This window comes from Genypterus blacodes, unplaced genomic scaffold, assembly GCF_046128005.1.
Source record: "Genypterus blacodes isolate CSIRO-AG114 ecotype Tasmania unplaced genomic scaffold, CSIRO-AGI_Gbla_v1 ptg000001l_1, whole genome shotgun sequence".
NCBI classification, from domain to species: Eukaryota; Metazoa; Chordata; class Actinopteri; order Ophidiiformes; family Ophidiidae; genus Genypterus; species Genypterus blacodes.
In genome coordinates, this window is record NW_027466815.1 from 218,932 (window position 1) to 235,417 (window position 16,486).

A 16,486-nucleotide genomic window follows, 5' to 3' on the forward strand; every position below is an offset into this window, starting at 1 on the left:
CCATCCCTGGTTTGTTTATGATACTGCACAGATTTTTACATTTAATTGTGTCTTCCTGACTGAGAATAAATCAAAAATAATATGTTATAGCAGTAAGTAAAGAGTCAAAAGTATGAGTGAAGAAAGAGTTTGTGCTTTACTGTGCTGAAACAAACCTTCTCTCTTATCCCTTGGACTTTATATGAAGTTAACTCCAAGTTCCAAATAAAGCCTCCAGCCTTCTCAAAGCCACAGTTCAGCGAGTTCAGAAAACAAAACCAGTAAAATGTTAGTAAAATGACTCTTGCGTTTATTTTCAAAATCAAAAAAATGGAGAATTCATGTCCACATATAACTTACATTTCAATCATGACTAGATGGAAACTTTTGTCTAAACTTGTGCCATGAAAAAATGCTGTAATCTTCGGCAACTTGACTCATTTTTAGTTGTAATAATAATTAGTTTGCTTGAGTTTGTTTTATCCCCCTTGGAGGTCCAGGTGGGTGGAGTTTTGCACGATTTCAGAGAAGGTCGTATCAGATGGGAACCACAGAAAAGTAAACTTTCCAGTGAGTAATCTCTCTCAGAGGGCATTATTTTATTCTGTGTCAAACTCCACCCACCTGATACACCAAGGAGGTTAAAACAAACACTCACAAAAATGCTTTCTGACTCAGATCTGGACATAATACAGATTTTAAGTCTTCTACTCTGTCTTCTATTGAGTTACATAAGGTGATCAGTTATATTTGTTGAGGTGAGGAACATTTGACCTACTTATGACATTTGGTTTACAGATGTGACCTACAGTGGAAATACTATGGAAACACCGCTCAAAGAGTTGGAGTTGAAAGAATGAGTTGGTTTCTGCACTTTGGGAACATGACTTTGAAAGGAAATGTATACATAAACATGCAGTGTGCTTGGACAAACTTGGCCGTGGTGCAGATACGTGGCTGGCTGCAGGATTTGTTGGGGGGAAATTTGAATTTTCTTCACGGAGATGGGATACAAACCGGCACTAAGTGTGTCGAGTTTGAAGTTGATAACAGGGGAAAATAAACACTGCATCACCTCAGAGACAGATTATATATCTGGCAGACTCAGAACTTATCAATCAACACTCGAATTTCTATCCAGGAGATGGCGCTGTCATTATTCCTGTTTGGAAGAGAGTCAGTGTATGCAGTACCAAGATAATCCACTAGATATCAGTACAGGACAAGACACAAGCGTGAAGGTCTCCAGGGATGAACTGATATCAGCACTTTATTATGTTTCTGCTCCCCCAGTATCATTATCATATTAATCTGCTATATTTATAATATTGACTCTCCTTAGATACCATGACCCGGATGACTGAGCACCTTCACTGACGTTTAAGTACTACATTAGAACTGCAATGTTGTTTTGAATACTTTTAAGTGTATTTGTGTGTGTCAGCATATTAAAACACCGCCTGTATGTCATATGACAACAGAGCAGAGTGAATTTATTTAGTTAATGTTACGTTAATAGCAAAGATGGAGTAATCCAATGATGATATTGCAGTGATGAAGTTGCATTGGGAGTCCGTTCGAGTGGAGTTAATGAGAATTGTGTTTTACTGCAGTTTATTGTTTATTCTAAATCTGTGGTATCATCATGGCATGTCGTTACGATGGTATATTCTTCTATAGTTTTAATTGCTCTTTGATGGTTGCAAATTAATCAATGTGATAGTGTCGTTATAGACATTTTAAGTGTGTAAGTTTGTGTGCGTGTGTGTTTATAGACGATAAAATGGAGACAAACGACGAAAATACAACACCTACCGGGGCCGTCACGTGATTGATAGCCCTTCTGGCCAATCACGTGCCTATCTGCTTACGACCATCCAATCAGAGTCTCCAAAGCCCGAAAAGTAGGCGGTATCCCGTTCAGATACAACTCTGACTCACACCACCGGCGATTCCGTTACTCGACGCTCACTCACATCCCGAACAGCACAGATTGTCCACTCAGCTCTTTATACTTGGTAGTTATTCTACTCAGACCCTCCATTGAAATGTTACATTTTCGGTCCTCGGGCGTCTTCAAGGAGTTGTTCCAGTCGCAGCTGAAGCGTCCGCTGGCAGGTATGGCCGGGAATAAAGCGTCACCTGCCTGCGGCTTCAGCTCGGTGAGTGTGGATGGGAGGTCGGCGGGCAGGAGGAGGGCAGCAGCCGGGTGGAGATGCCCGCAGCACCTCGGCCGAAAGCACGGCGTGAGAGCCCTCTGTTCCAAGGCGGACGGCACACACAACGAGCCCGACAAAGACTCCTCCGCAGAGAAGTGAGTGCCGGCCGGGCTGCTGTCAGATGTTAGCAGAGAGAATGAGACACGAACTGCGTTGAGAAACACCATCACTGAATCTTACATCGGTGATACGTCACAATATACAACAAATATCACATAAATAATGAAGTCTCGCGATTTCTGGTAGCCTTGAGGTAAATTCGGCATATAGAAAATGTCAGTAAAAAATGTAATTTTAATAAAAATATATAAATTACAGCTGTTTCTGCAGCATCACTATCACCTGGCTAACGATGTGATGCTGAACTCTGCAGAAACGAGAGGCGATTCATTTTTATAAAGTGAATTTTGACGTTAAATTCGTTACTTTTACATACTTGATATATGCCGAATTCAGGAGTAGATGTTACATATTCCGAAAATGCCACAGTCAGACATTTCATCTAATACGTCGACGCCATAAACAGTGTTTTACATTAGTGATGCGTTTCTCACTCGCAAAAAGATACTAACTAGCTAGGGGGGGCTAGCTAGCGAGCTGAGGACCGCTAACCAAGGTTATTACGGTAGCGACCCGGCGGCTAACTGGGCGAACTGAACGCGAATAAAGGAGAAGATAAGCGGGAGTGACGGTGGCAAAGCCGGGGCCGTGACAGGTGGAGGAGGGAAACAGCTGAGTGGCTTAGAACGGCTGCGTGATGACTCCAGGAATCACCTGCGAGTTCCATCATCGGACACACACCTGCGATTGCGAGCAACTACCGAGTGTTACCTGTAGTTTACTGAGTTTATACTGTGTGTGTGACGTTACAAGTACAGATGTTTGACCTCCCCGATGATGGGGAGTGCATCGTTTTAACTCTGAGATCAGGGAGACGAGCTGTGTGTGTAGGATGAAAGTGTGTCCGAACATGGAAGCAGGTGCCGCTACAACCAGCTGGATGTCGTGACCGCCAGCAGGTACAACTGTGATCTGCAGGGGAATCACGGCTGTAACACACACCAGCTGCTGAACCGTGTGTGATTGTGTGTGTGTGTGTGTGTTTATGTCTGCTTGTTTGTTTGTTGACATTACTGAAAGCAGTTTTTGATCATAAAGCCATAGGAGAAGCCTGAATGACTGCTGAAGGTCAGTCAGGCTGTATAATGATTGTTGTCATTAGGGACTCACGTGTGTATTGTAGTTTAGAGTTGGATTATATTAACCATGTCTTTATTGGTTATTGTCTCTTATTCAAATGTCACAAAACGCTTGTTGTGATAACTTCCCAATGTTTATTTCCTCCAGCAGCTCAGATCTAAACTCCACATCTGTTCTGACCTCTCAGGCTCAATGAACAAATCAGTTCATCTCCTTCTTACTCTCTTCACCTCTATTGCACTCCTTTAAATGTCCCGTAAAAAATCAGATTGTAACTTGACAAACCAAGACTTCACTCTATAATATGTGTTGCAAATAGAAATTGATCACTGATAAGCTAATGAGAAGTAGACCGAGTCCGGCTGCAGGGTTTGTTATGATGAACAATTGACCGAGTGTTATCTTATCAGTCAGAGGTTGTTGAGAGGATAAGGCTGTGATGGAGTGTGTGAACGAGGAGATTGTTGAGTTGTGACTGAGTGTGGATCAGAGTCCTTCTAGTTACCGATCATCTGTAGGTTAGTAATTGAAAGTCATTTGGTTGACACAGCTACCTGTCTTGTCTGTCAGAGAGCAGAAACTGGCCCTCCAAATACTTGAATACGACGCTCGATGCCACCTTAACGGCCTGCCCTTCAGCGTCTCCACGGTAACAGGATGCCTCAGTCTGAAGTCGGCCCATTTGTTTCCCTTCACGGACAATTTGCTTTAGTTGCCGCGGCGCGATGTAGCAGCCACTCGGCTCGGCGGCGTGTTAGCGTAGGACACGGCTCATTGCCTCTTACACAGATTACTGTCGGGGGAAACGACTGGGAGTAAATATTGAGAAATATGGAGCTGTGTGTGTGTGTGTGTGCGCTGAGGGACATGTGCCCTGTTCAGTGTCCTCAGGTGGTGTGTGTGTGTGTGACACAGCGTGGACTTAGCGGACCTCTGTGACCTCTGTGACCCAGCAGCTGTAGTGAAGATGATGGTGATGGTATGACACAATGTGATAGTACAGATCAGGGCCTGCAGGATAAGAAGAAGCAGCCGTTAATTACAACTTCCTGTGCAGGGCGTCTGAGCGCCCCAGGGCTCAGACGAGGGCCCACTCAGCTTCAGTCCCCACTTACGAGGGTCCCGGTGCCGCGCTCCAGCTATTAAAGGGTTTAAATTGGCAGTGATGCAGGGCAGCCTCGCACGCCTACGTGGACTTTTCAGGGTGTTTTTTTTGCACCAAAGCCGGCGTGCTGGCGTACTGGCGTGCTGGCGTGCTGCCCGGCGCTGTCATGGCCTCCAGGAGGAGATGAGTCACCGGCACAGATTGATTTGTGCAGCGCCGCCTTTGGAGTGCACACGGGAAGTTAATGTTTGTTTCTCCACCCCAAACAATTTCTCATGACAGCGTTACGACTCTATCCACACACACACACACACACACACACACACACACACACACACACACACACACACACACACACACACACACGGTGAGATGTTTGGAGCAATCAGATGGTTTATTATCCGTCCTGACAGCAGCCTTGAACTTTGCATGTGTGTGTGTGTGCGCTGGATACACAACCAAATACACTTTAATGAACAGTGAACATTGTGTTTTGTTGTTTATCGCACAATCTCCCACGTGTGTGTGTGTGTATCAGTATTCCACCTGTGCTTACTGTGTAAATGAGTGTGAATATCATTGTCACGGTTACTAATCCAGTATTCTTCCCTCACTCTCTCTCTCCCTGTTGTTGATCTGCTTGCTTTGCATTTGTAAGTATCTTGTTTCTATTTTTTCATTTCTAGTCTTAGTCTCGTTCTAATCTGTCCCCCAGTAGAAGTAGTGGATGTCTGCGCAATGGCAGCAAATGCTTTATCTAGAAATGACCTCACTTCCTGCCAGCGACTGTGCTTGATTCCCCCCCCACCCCCCTCCCCTCTGTAGAGCCATCTCTCCATCATCCCTATAGCATCCTGCCACACACATACACACACACACACGCACACACGCACACACGCACGCAGGTGAGCGCACGGACACACACTCTGATGTGTCTCTCTCCCTCACCAGCAGGAGCCACGGGCCGACCAAAGCTTAACTTTCAAACGCTCCTGACTTCCTCTCTTAGCAGCCCCAGCCACTGTCCCACAATGCACCGGGGCAGGGGCCAGCGTGAGCCTGGACACGCAGAGCTTTGCACAAATCCAATTTGTTGATATGAATCATAGCAGAGAGGCTGCTGGGAGCCGGGCCACGTCGCCGCGTCTGCCACTGACTTCCTACTAACTTTGCCCTCAGAGACCGCTGGGTTTGGAAACGCAGCTTAGAATACCAGCCGGCCTGAAACACACACACGCACACACATTTAGAGTTCTACTCCTGGAACACTTACCGATAAGATTAAACTTCATTTAATCATCTGAACTGATTCCTAAAGCTTTGGTGCTCATGGATTGGAAAGTAGGAAGATGCAATCCCAAAAATAAGAGAATAAGAGCGATCCTGCTGCTTTTGTGTGATCGTGTTTCTTGGCTGGTATTCTAAGGTTCAGAGAATTAACACACTCCACTTTACAGCGGCGTTACAGCACAGTTATTAACCAGCAGAAAGAAAAGGCACACTAACATCTGCTTAGTCCTTCATTTAACCCCTCCAGCTCCAAATCCGGCTTTGGCTGGTCAGAGGCCGTAGCTCCTCTGGGCACACAGTAAAGTGTGTTGTTATGTTATTGTGCAGGTTAACAGTGACATAAGGCCAGCGTGAAGTCTTCCAGTGTTCCACTTTGACTCACAGCTTCTCCTTGCAGTCCAAACATGCTTCTCTCCTCCCCGTGCTGCAGCTCCTCCTCCTCCTTTTCCCGCCTCAGCACCGACGTCTCACCTGACTTACTTTTGTATTTCTATTCTCTCTCTTTTTGTTTGTTGTCGTCCTCCCTTGCAGGAGAAGGAAAGCCGGCATCCTGCCCAGTCTGGAGGATCTGCTCTTCTACACCATCGCAGAGGGTCAGGAGAAAATCCCTGCGCACAAATTCACCACGGTGAGTGTGACGTGGCGTTTAGAGCGCCTGATGGATGGAGTTACATAAACACACAAACGGATGCCAGCGTGAGCCTGCGTCGATCTCCCTCCGGCTGAAATACGAGCGCGCTTGTTAGGTTCTTGATGGGCCTCCGAGCACGGCGTGTAGGTTCATCGATTAGCTGTCACGCTGTCTTAAACACCTCTGTCTCTCTGTCTCTCTCTCTCTCTCTCTCTCTCTCTCTCTCTCTCTCTCTCTCTCTCTCTCTCTCTCTCTCTCTCTCTCTCTCTCTCTCTCTCTCTCTCTCTCTCTCTCTCTCTCTCTCTCTCTCTCTCTCTCTCTCTCTCTCTCTCTCTCTCTCTCTCTGCAGGCTCTTAAGGCCACAGGGCTTCGTACAGGCGACCCCCGGCTGAAGGAATGTATGGAGATGCTGAAGATCACCATGAAGACGACCTCGGACGGCACGCTGGACCGGCACCTTTTCAAGAAGTACGCTTTTTCTATCGAGTCTGATATTGATTCTATCGCTCCAATCTCTTGGAACGACACAGGATGCAGGTTAATGTGACCCTAACCCACATCCAGCTCATTGTTCCACCTCGGTTATTAGCATCAATCTTTCATCACCGTCCATCTCGGGAGTTATTGCTGCCGGCGGGGTCATCAATCATTCATGGCTCCTCAGTCTGCACCATTCTTCCATTAAATACACTCTGATCAGTCCATAATAAAGGTACAAACGTATAGATTCGTTTCAAAGCCAAACTGTTCAGCTCCCCTGCAGTGATGAGACCAAACCTGACAGATTGGAACACGGTGGCGTGGTGAGTGTGTGAGCAAACAGGCCTCAGCGCCACACATTCTGGCTCCCGTCCACCACATCCGCTCCCTCCCGCTTATTTATAGAGCTCAGCGTCTGAGGGGGAAGCGTGTGAGCGGGCAGGAGGAGGAGGAGGAGGCGGCGGCGCGTCGCATGATGTTTCTCTCCCCTCAGGGATCCCATGCCAGAGGGATTAGAGGGGGTTTGATGCAGAGATAGAGCCCAGCCACTGAAATCTCTCTCTGCTGCACGCCTCTCCCTGCCTCCCTGCCTCCCTCACTGAATATCTGTGTGTTCCTGCTCCTCTTGGGGCTGAACGACAAAAAAGGAGCAGGAGGGGAATCTCAAATCTCTGCCGTCTGCGGGTGTGAGTCAAGAGAGTGACGGCATTTCATGATTTGCACAGCAGAAAGTGCACATCTGGGCCGCTTCTGTGTCCTCACATCCCCTGAGCTCATCTGGTCGCTCACTCACTGCAGCTGAGGGAGTTTTGGAAATCTCCTCAACCACACAGAATAGATCAATCAGCCAGTCTTCATATATAATATAGCACTTTCTTTGTATTGAGAAAAGGCAATAAATGGAGGTGCAGTAAAGGTTTAAAAGTGGAGACTAAGGCAGGGAAATAAGAAATAAGAACATGAATAGGAAGAAGGAGACAGACAGACACGACGTGAATGCAAGGAATTGGGAAGGTGTCATCAGTCCCAGCGTCAGGAGAGGAGTTAGTGTGTAAATAAAGACACCGACCCAGGGAAGGAAAGACAACACATCCAGGGGAGTGATAGGTCAGTCAGGCAGCAGCAGCAGTTTAGCTGGCAGGTTTGTTTGTTCCTGTCAGTCAGGAGCCTCTGATGCTGTTCTTCTTCTCACAGACCAACCAGCCAAATCTCTCTTCTGTCTCTTCCTGTCCCAGATGTGTCCAGAGCAACATCGTGCTGCTCACTCAGGCCTTCAGGAAGAAGTTTGTCATCCCCGACTTTAAGCCCTTCTGCGCCCACATCGACGAGCTGTACGAGAACGGCAAGAACATGTCCGGAGGGAATGTGGGTGACCCAAGTGTTTGACTGATGAGTGTTCCATCCAAACCAGTCACAGGAGTGTGTTGTGTGTTCTGACTGCTGGTTGTGTTGCTGCGTTCTAGGTGGCAGACTACATCCCACAGCTGGCCCGGTTCAGCCCAGACCTGTGGGCCGTCGCCCTGTGCACTGTGGACGGACAGAGGTACTGCACACGCACACACACACACACACACACACACACACACACACACACACACACACACACACACACACACACACACACACACACACACACACACACACACACACACACACACATACTCTGTGTTCATTCCTTTGTCATATTTGAGACTGTGTTGCCATAGAGATCATCATGGACATTCTCTCTCTCTCTCTCTCTCTCTCTCTCTCTCTCTCTCTCTCTCTCTCTCTCTCTCTCTCTCTCTTCCCCCCCTCTCTCTCTCTCAGGCACACTGTTGGCGACACCAAGGTTCCCTTCTGCCTTCAGTCTTGCGTGAAGCCGCTGAAATACTCCATCGCCGTCCACGACCACGGCACGGAGTATGTGCACCGCTTCATCGGCAAAGAGCCCAGCGGCCTGCGATTCAACAAGCTCTTCCTGAACGAGGAAGGTGAGGAACCTCTTCATCCCACTTAGATCCCTGCCATCGAGGTAACGGCCTGGACTAGTTGCTGGAGAGAATGGAGGTGTGACTCAACCGGATGTGGCCTGGTTGGACCTCTCTCTCTCTCTTGCTCTCTCGCTTTCTGTGTGTAAGAGGATCTCTCTCTGTTCCACGGCCTGGTTGCCATGGAAATATGATGAATTGTTAATGAGAGCCGCAGCCAACACAGAATACAACCAAGTGACCTCGAAGGCCCAAACGTGTCTAACACAGACAAACCACACGCTGCTGGCATGTTGTGTGAGCAGATTAAAATAGAGGGGAAGTGATGTAACAGCCTATGTGTGTGTGTGTGTGTGTGTGTGTGTGATGTGTAATTACTGGCCTCATAATGATGTGATACACACACAGAGGATTATTCAGCAATATTTGAATCGGCCACATGAAGGCCTCTGACTGATCTGTTCCTCCCTCCTGACAGACAAACCTCACAACCCCATGGTGAACGCCGGCGCCATCGTCTGCACCTCGCTCATTAAGGTGCGTCACAATCACACACCTGAGCCACAATCATTCTGTCAATCAATGTTCAGCTCCAGTAGTAAAGAATGCCAGTCAGAGTCTTTACCTGTGTGACATGTACGCATCAGTAAACACGAGCATTAGAGTGACATCAGAAGGGCGGTTATGTGACGTTAAGTTCTCATCCTGTGCAGAATATGTTTCTGTCAGATGAACATGTATGTGGAGATTAGAGATCAGCACGCTAAAGGGGGATTTGTGGGATCTGAAAGTGCCGTCGCTCAGATTTCATCCATTCAGCGCCGCTCCTCAACAAACCTCTGACACCTGAAGGGCGGAACGCTGCTTTTGGTTGAACTAAATCTCCCCTGACCTCCAAACCAGCAGAGAGATGGATTTAATATCACGCCGCAGCGCCACCTGCTGATTTAACGCTGACATTAAAAAACGTAACTGAATCTCAAACTTGATTCCTTCTTGGTCCGCAAAGGCTCCCAAGTAAAATGAGGAGGAGTTCAAGCACACGTTTACATATAATGTCCAAAATCTGCCCCCATGTTTTGATGCGTTCACATGTAGGATAAAGAAGCTACAACATAACTCCACTTAACTGCATTCATGGCGTCTGGCGCGGCGTTGAAACGAGGCTAAATTTGAGCTTCTCCAGCGGCCCGGTGATGAGATCGCTGCAGATGAAGGTCGCTCCTTGCATTGACAGGCTTGTGATCAACCAGGTGACACTGGGGAATCAATGCATGCTTCCCCTTAAATCTGCATCTACAGACCTTTGCAATGTTTTCAAGGCTCCTTGTGTGGTTTTATGTGTTGTTGCATATTTTCCAGCATTAGGATCTTTGGGAAATTTTGACCCCTGCAACAGGTCAATGACGTTGGTAATTGTTTCCTTTTTAATAATTTTAGTCTGGATTTGTGACTTTGAAGCTTTTAGCCCTCACATGGCCGTGATATGAATGTTTCAGTGTCGTTGTTGCTTTTGTACTCCTCACATGCATAATCCAAACTGTCTCCACGTCTGGATTATAGCCTCAACGCAAACTCTGGTTGTTAATCACATTCCATTCTTCTGTAGAGCAGGACCCCCTTCTCTGTCTTTTTTTCCTTTTTGATTTGATTTTGGTTTTGTCCTGATTTCTGCAGGAGCCGTAGAACTTCTGCTTTGCTTTCACCTAGAGAGGAAACTTAACCCTGTGCATTCACACTGCAAACGGCTCCGTTCACTCGTCTCAGTCAGACGTAAACAAACTCAGAGCTCATTAATCCCTCAATGTACATTTTGAGATATTAATGCTTATTCCTCTGTAATTTTAACCCTTCGGGGTCGACCATTGTTCCTGGTGCAACATTCATAAACCGCGTTCAACTTCTCAGCTCATGCTGTCACACCAAACACAATAGACATGTTTTTTTAATGTTGAGTATTTAAAATAACAATTTTGCAAAAAAAAAAATTTAAATATAAAAATGAATATAATTATAAAATGATAATGTGAAAGTTCTTATATTTTGTAGTGTAAATTCTGCAGTAGTGTTGAAAAAAGTGTTTCAAAGAGAGATTTAAATAATAGTTATAATATTTTTTTTTAGTCAAAATGTTACAATAAAGTCGTAAAATTAAAATATCAATGTTTCAGTAAAGTCATATTTAGTGAAAAAAGTCAAAATGTTACTAAGTCAGTATATTGTCAGAAATATGGATGATGGGAATTCCGAACATGTCAGGGATTTTTGTTACCGTGGCAATAAACAGTTCTGTATTTTAACTAACGATCAGGTTAATAACACATAAAGTCGATTTTGTATTATTGAAGTTATGACGTTCTAAGTTTTACTTCCGTTATGATGAGGAACGGAGAGCTGAACTCTGATTGGTCTCTGACAGTGTGAATGCACAGTGAAGTCCAGTCAACTAACTGATAACTAAACACAGCTGCACCGCTCAATCATACACCCTACACAATAAAAGCATGTAAACTCATGCACTCACACACACACACATAGATCACTCACAAACATTCACACTGACTCATCCAGTTCATAATTCAACCTTTAAATACTTTATAACCCATTACTTTAGGTTAAAAGTTCAATTTTCCTTTGACGTTTTCATGGCAGATTTGTCTTTTCCTTTCAAAATAAGAGCCTGAGTGGATGAACAGTTTTTATTTCATCTCCTCCATCTCCAGCTAGTCTCCCACCTCCAATTCTAATTCATTTGATGTCATGACTGGAATGGAATCCTTGATTGGAAACGTTAGCTGATGATCATGAATGACGTCATAGACAGCTCACCTGTTTGCCATCTTACTGTACTCTAATGATGTAGACATGGATCATAGTGTTAATGTCATGAAATGGGAAACCTTCAGGAATAGTGAGTAAAGCTTTGTAGATTGTTGTCGTTGACGTGGGGGTTTTCTTTACGCCCTGATTTTCCTCTTTGTGTTTCAGCAAGGAGCGAGCAACGCCGAGAAGTTTGACTATGTGAGTATGAGAGGAGAGAGACGAGACTTTAGACTCCAGAGGGTTAAAGCAGCAGATCAGTCGCTAAATCTGCCGCTCTGATCCGCAGGTCATGAACTTCATGAACAAATTGGCAGGAAACGAATACGTGGGCTTCAGCAACGCCACGTGAGTACGGCCGGCACTTTACCGCAGTCACACTGTAGCGCTCTGCTGAGTCATCACACACTTCTGCACTCTGTGTCCCAGTTTCCAGTCGGAGCGCGAGTCTGGAGACAGAAACTTTGCCATTGGCTACTACCTGAAAGAGAAGAAGGTGAACGTGGTGGAGATGGACAGATACTCATGTTTTGTTAGTGTTTGCAGCCGTGTTGATGTTGTTTTTGTCCTTCCAGTGTTTTCCAGAGGGGACGGACATGACCTCCATCCTGGACTTCTACTTCCAGGTAAGAGCAGAGAGAAGGGTTTGCTCCAAAACATTCAGTCTGACGTTGGTGAAGTCAGAGGAAATGATTCAGAAACGTTTTCTGAGATGCATTTATGCTCTTCGTCTCTAAACTGAACTCTTCTTGTCCCTTCAGCTGTGCTCCATCGAGGTGACCTGTGAAAGCGCCAGTGTCATGGCGGCGACCCTGGCCAACGGCGGCTTCTGCCCGATCACAGGGGAGCGCGTGCTGAGCCCCGAGTCGGTGCGGAACACGCTGAGCCTGATGCACTCCTGCGGCATGTACGACTTCTCCGGACAGTTCGCCTTCCACGTCAGTGTCTCCGTCCCGCTCTGCACCACTTTGTCTTTATGTGAATGATGAAGGATGCTAAATCATAAACCACTCCTTGGTTCCGGTTCAGGTCGGCCTCCCGGCGAAATCTGGCGTCGCCGGCGGCATTCTGCTGGTCGTCCCCAACGTCATGGGCATCATGTGTTGGTCTCCTCCTCTGGACAAGCTGGGTAACAGCGTGAGAGGCATCCAGTTCTGCACGGTAAATCTGTTTACATGTGTCCTTCGGTCCCTCTCACATGGCGCTGCTCTACATGACCTCTGACCTCTGACCTCCCCCTCCCCTCTGCAGGACCTGGTCTCCCTCTGCAACTTTCACAACTACGACAACCTGAGGCACTTTGCCAAGAAACTGGATCCACGCAGGGAAGGAGGAGACCAGAGGGTGAGTCTCGGCAACTTCCTCTTCCTCTTCCTCTACCTTCATCACCTCCCACCCATCTTCCCGCTCATTTTAATGGGTCAGAACAACTACAACAGAATTGGATGAACTTTGGTCTTCCATGTCCTAACACACCGTGCTTCTGCATCACATCTCTGTTCCCTCTGCTCGCTCTGCTGATGGATGTAAAGCCACAGCGCCATCTGGTGGAACATAAGTGAATTCCCAAAGAGGTTACAGCTGCTGTTGCTTTGTGTTGCACTTCCAGGTGAAGTCGGTGATCAATCTGCTCTTTGCTGCGTACACCGGCGACGTCTCAGCCCTGAGGAGGTATGCTGCTGCTGCTGCTGAACACACAAAGTGACAAGACATGTCTGCTGAAGGAAAGCAGCGGCGTCATGTTCTCACTGGATGCTTCTCTTGTGTCCCTGCAGGTTTGCTTTGTCCTCCATGGACATGGAGCAGAGGGACTACGACTCCAGGACGGCCCTGCATGTGGCAGCTGCTGAAGGTTTGACAGCTAAGATTCCATATTACGCAAAAGCCTTTTTCCCTTTGTCCCCCGTGCACATAAAACGCCCATCCTTGTCGGTTTCAACCAGCTGTTTGGGATTTGTTTGGCGAAACTGAACCTTAACTTCCCCCTGTGTGTTTCAGGACATGGTGAGGTGGTTCGCTTCCTGCTGGAGGCCTGTAAAGTCAACCCAGTTCCCAGAGACAGGTAAGGTTCGCAGCATTCCTTACCCAGAAGTCTTTGTCAAGTCATGTGCTTGTGTCTGAAGGAGTGGCTGTTGCGTGTGCTGGCTGCAGGTGGGGGAACACACCGATGGACGAGGCCGTACACTTCGGCCACCACGACGTGGTGGTGATCCTCCGCGACTACCACAACCAGTACAGCCCCCAGGAGAGCAAGACCGAGAAGGAGACCGCAGAGACGAACCTGGACGGTCTGCTCTGAGGGAAAAGGCCCTTAAGAAACCCTTCAGAACAAGCTGGACCAAATGCCGGTCCCTTAACAACAGGATGGTAGGAAGAACCCCTTATAATCACACGGACGAGACACTGAATCATGAAGGAAACTCACTTAAATCAAGCAGTATAGTGTTCATGGAAAGAAATCTCTCTTAAAACAATCTACTCATGTTAAACAACCTGGGACTGGAATTTACATTCAAGGACTTTTCTTAAGAAACCCTTAACTTGGGTCAGTTTTTTTGGTTTTGATGTTTTGAAGAAATTGGTTTTAAAAGATTTGTTTCTGGATTTTACAAAACAAAGCGGATTATCTGCTAATTATTGGAATCCCTTAAAATAAGTATTTATATTTTGTTTTGTTTTTTTACATTAAAATTGAAAACTCCTTATTTAGTGTATTTCCTGGGATACAAATAAAAGCAACAATAATAATAATGATATATATTATATAAACATCTTTGAAGAAACACAAAAGTCCCTTAAGAAAACCCTTAAATGTAGATCCTCTTCCTCTTACTCCTCTTCATGTTGTTATTGATGTATTTTTGTACTTAATGAGCTGAAAAAATAATCTGTTTTTATTTTCATGTGTCGTGTCGTCGGCTTTACGTTTTGGTTTTGTTCTCGTTTGCTTTTCCGCGTCAGGAAACGAACATTTTACAGCCACGGTTAAGTTTTTTGTAAGCGGTATTCTGAAAGATAGTGTTCTGGTCGGTCAGTTTCTGGTTGCCTCTCCCGCGCCCACTCACCTTCCTCGCTTCCCTGTCATCATCGTCATCACGTGGTGGAATGTATCTTCCTCCAAAGTTGGAATCACTGGTGTGTTTGTACTGTGTGTGTGTGTAAACCTTGATATTTATCTATTTAAGGTAAGCTGTACATTAACGTAGTGTGTATATTAAATATCACAAAAATATTAGGACTTGTGTGTAAATACAGTTGTATAAATGTAGTAAACGGTGTGGGATTTCATGGTGACATCACTCTGGTGGATCACAAAGTGTACAAGGTTTATTTACAACGGGGGGGTCGCTGGTATTTAAAGTTGAAATGTGAAATTTCGATAGAATGTGAAATATTTTTCATCTTTGTTTTGTTACTTTGTTGGCGCTTTGTTATTGAGCTTTTAAATGTGCATAGAATGGTTTCTGTTGCGAGTTAAATGCAGGAAGTGATGTCACCGCATCAGCCAAAGTTCAGACTCTCTTCCCCCCTTCACCTTTTCAAAGTAAAGGTCTTTGCTTCAATGCTTACAACGCTGCGTTATGTAATGTAATGTAATTAGTGGCCTCTGTCACCACAGATACAGAGATGATGTTGTTTTTTTGTGGTTGATATTTTTAAACCAAATACTTCATATAGAACAGAACCCATGAGTTTTGGTGAATCTTCCCTCACACAAAGTGAACCATGACCGCTGGAACGAGCCACAATCTACAAGACGTGACAGTAGCAGTATTTGCAGCTCTCTGATTGGATGTTCCCTTTACTCCCAGTGCACTCTGGGAGTCATGGTTGACGTCTCTCATTGTTATGATCTTGTAAGTCTTGTTGGTGGAGCAGAATGGATCGTTCCGCTTCATGTTTCTCGCTCCAGCAGCCATTCAGTCTTAAAATGCAAAGAGTTCTTATAACCCATTGGGTTTGCAGTCATAAATGCTATTTTGTGATTTTTTTTTTTTATTACATTAATCAAATAAATTGTCAAACACAAGTACAGGGTCGGATGGAAACCTCTTTAAAGAACCTTTCCTTCCCTTTAACTTAACTCTTTACTTAGTGCCATGACGTTTGATGTAAAATACTGCAACACTCTGCTGTTCTTTACTTATTTGCAAGTACAAATCTAAAATATTACAAAGTAACTGTCATGTTTCACAACAATTCTTAAGGTTTGAAGATGTTTCAGATTGTGTGAACCTCAGGAAGGTTTGAGACTTCAAAAACAAAGTGACAGAGCTTTATACGTTTGTGTTTTAACGTTCACAAAATCTGTCATACTTGAAAAAGGTGATTTTATTTGGTTGTGTCTCAGGTTTGATTGTGTGCATTAGTGTGGACGTGAGGGACAGAGAAGTGCTAAAGTCCAAATCCAGCTCACAGGTTTAACTCCATTGGAAATTGGAAGTTGTATTGAAACCTTCCAGAAAAAACATAGAAAGAAATGAATCTTTTTAATGAGCTTACAATGAGGAGAGTCGATCCCAGCAGATGGACGTGATCGGTTTTGATGTGTGTATGTAGAATGTATTGTGTTCATGTCCCAGTTTCTTCTTCACGTGTATTTATGCTGCTTCAGCTCATGTCTGTAAGTTATGGAAATATTTATTCACAGATGCGTTCAATAAAAGGTGTAAAACAGGGGTGTTCATGTCAAATGTAAAGAAGCAAAGGTCTGGAAGATCATAATGTCTAACTATTTAGTGTGATATATGTTTAAGTAGCCTAGTGTAATCGGCGTGTAATCAATACCTTA

General features: G+C 45.4%; 1 protein-coding gene across 2 annotated transcripts; it reads left to right on the forward strand.

Annotated features, from left to right (window-relative positions):
* The first annotated feature begins 1,927 nt into the window (after positions 1–1,927).
* On the forward strand, positions 1,928–16,371 carry LOC142996475 (glutaminase kidney isoform, mitochondrial-like). Of its 2 annotated transcripts, none has more exons than XM_076147824.1 (18): positions 1,928–2,293; positions 6,325–6,421; positions 6,774–6,892; positions 8,140–8,269; positions 8,368–8,447; positions 8,714–8,877; positions 9,353–9,411; positions 11,863–11,895; positions 11,984–12,042; positions 12,124–12,190; positions 12,270–12,320; positions 12,456–12,632; positions 12,724–12,855; positions 12,946–13,038; positions 13,304–13,365; positions 13,470–13,546; positions 13,693–13,756; positions 13,846–16,371. In XM_076147824.1, exons 1-18 carry the CDS (start codon positions 2,028–2,030, stop codon positions 13,991–13,993), a joined length of 1,878 nt encoding a protein of 625 aa, XP_076003939.1. In that variant the 5' UTR covers positions 1,928–2,027; the 3' UTR covers positions 13,994–16,371. The 2 variants fall into 2 exon arrangements, with proteins under 2 accessions (XP_076003939.1, XP_076004397.1); XM_076148282.1 differs by having other exon boundaries at positions 6,331–6,421.
* The last annotated feature ends 115 nt before the right edge of the window (positions 16,372–16,486 follow it).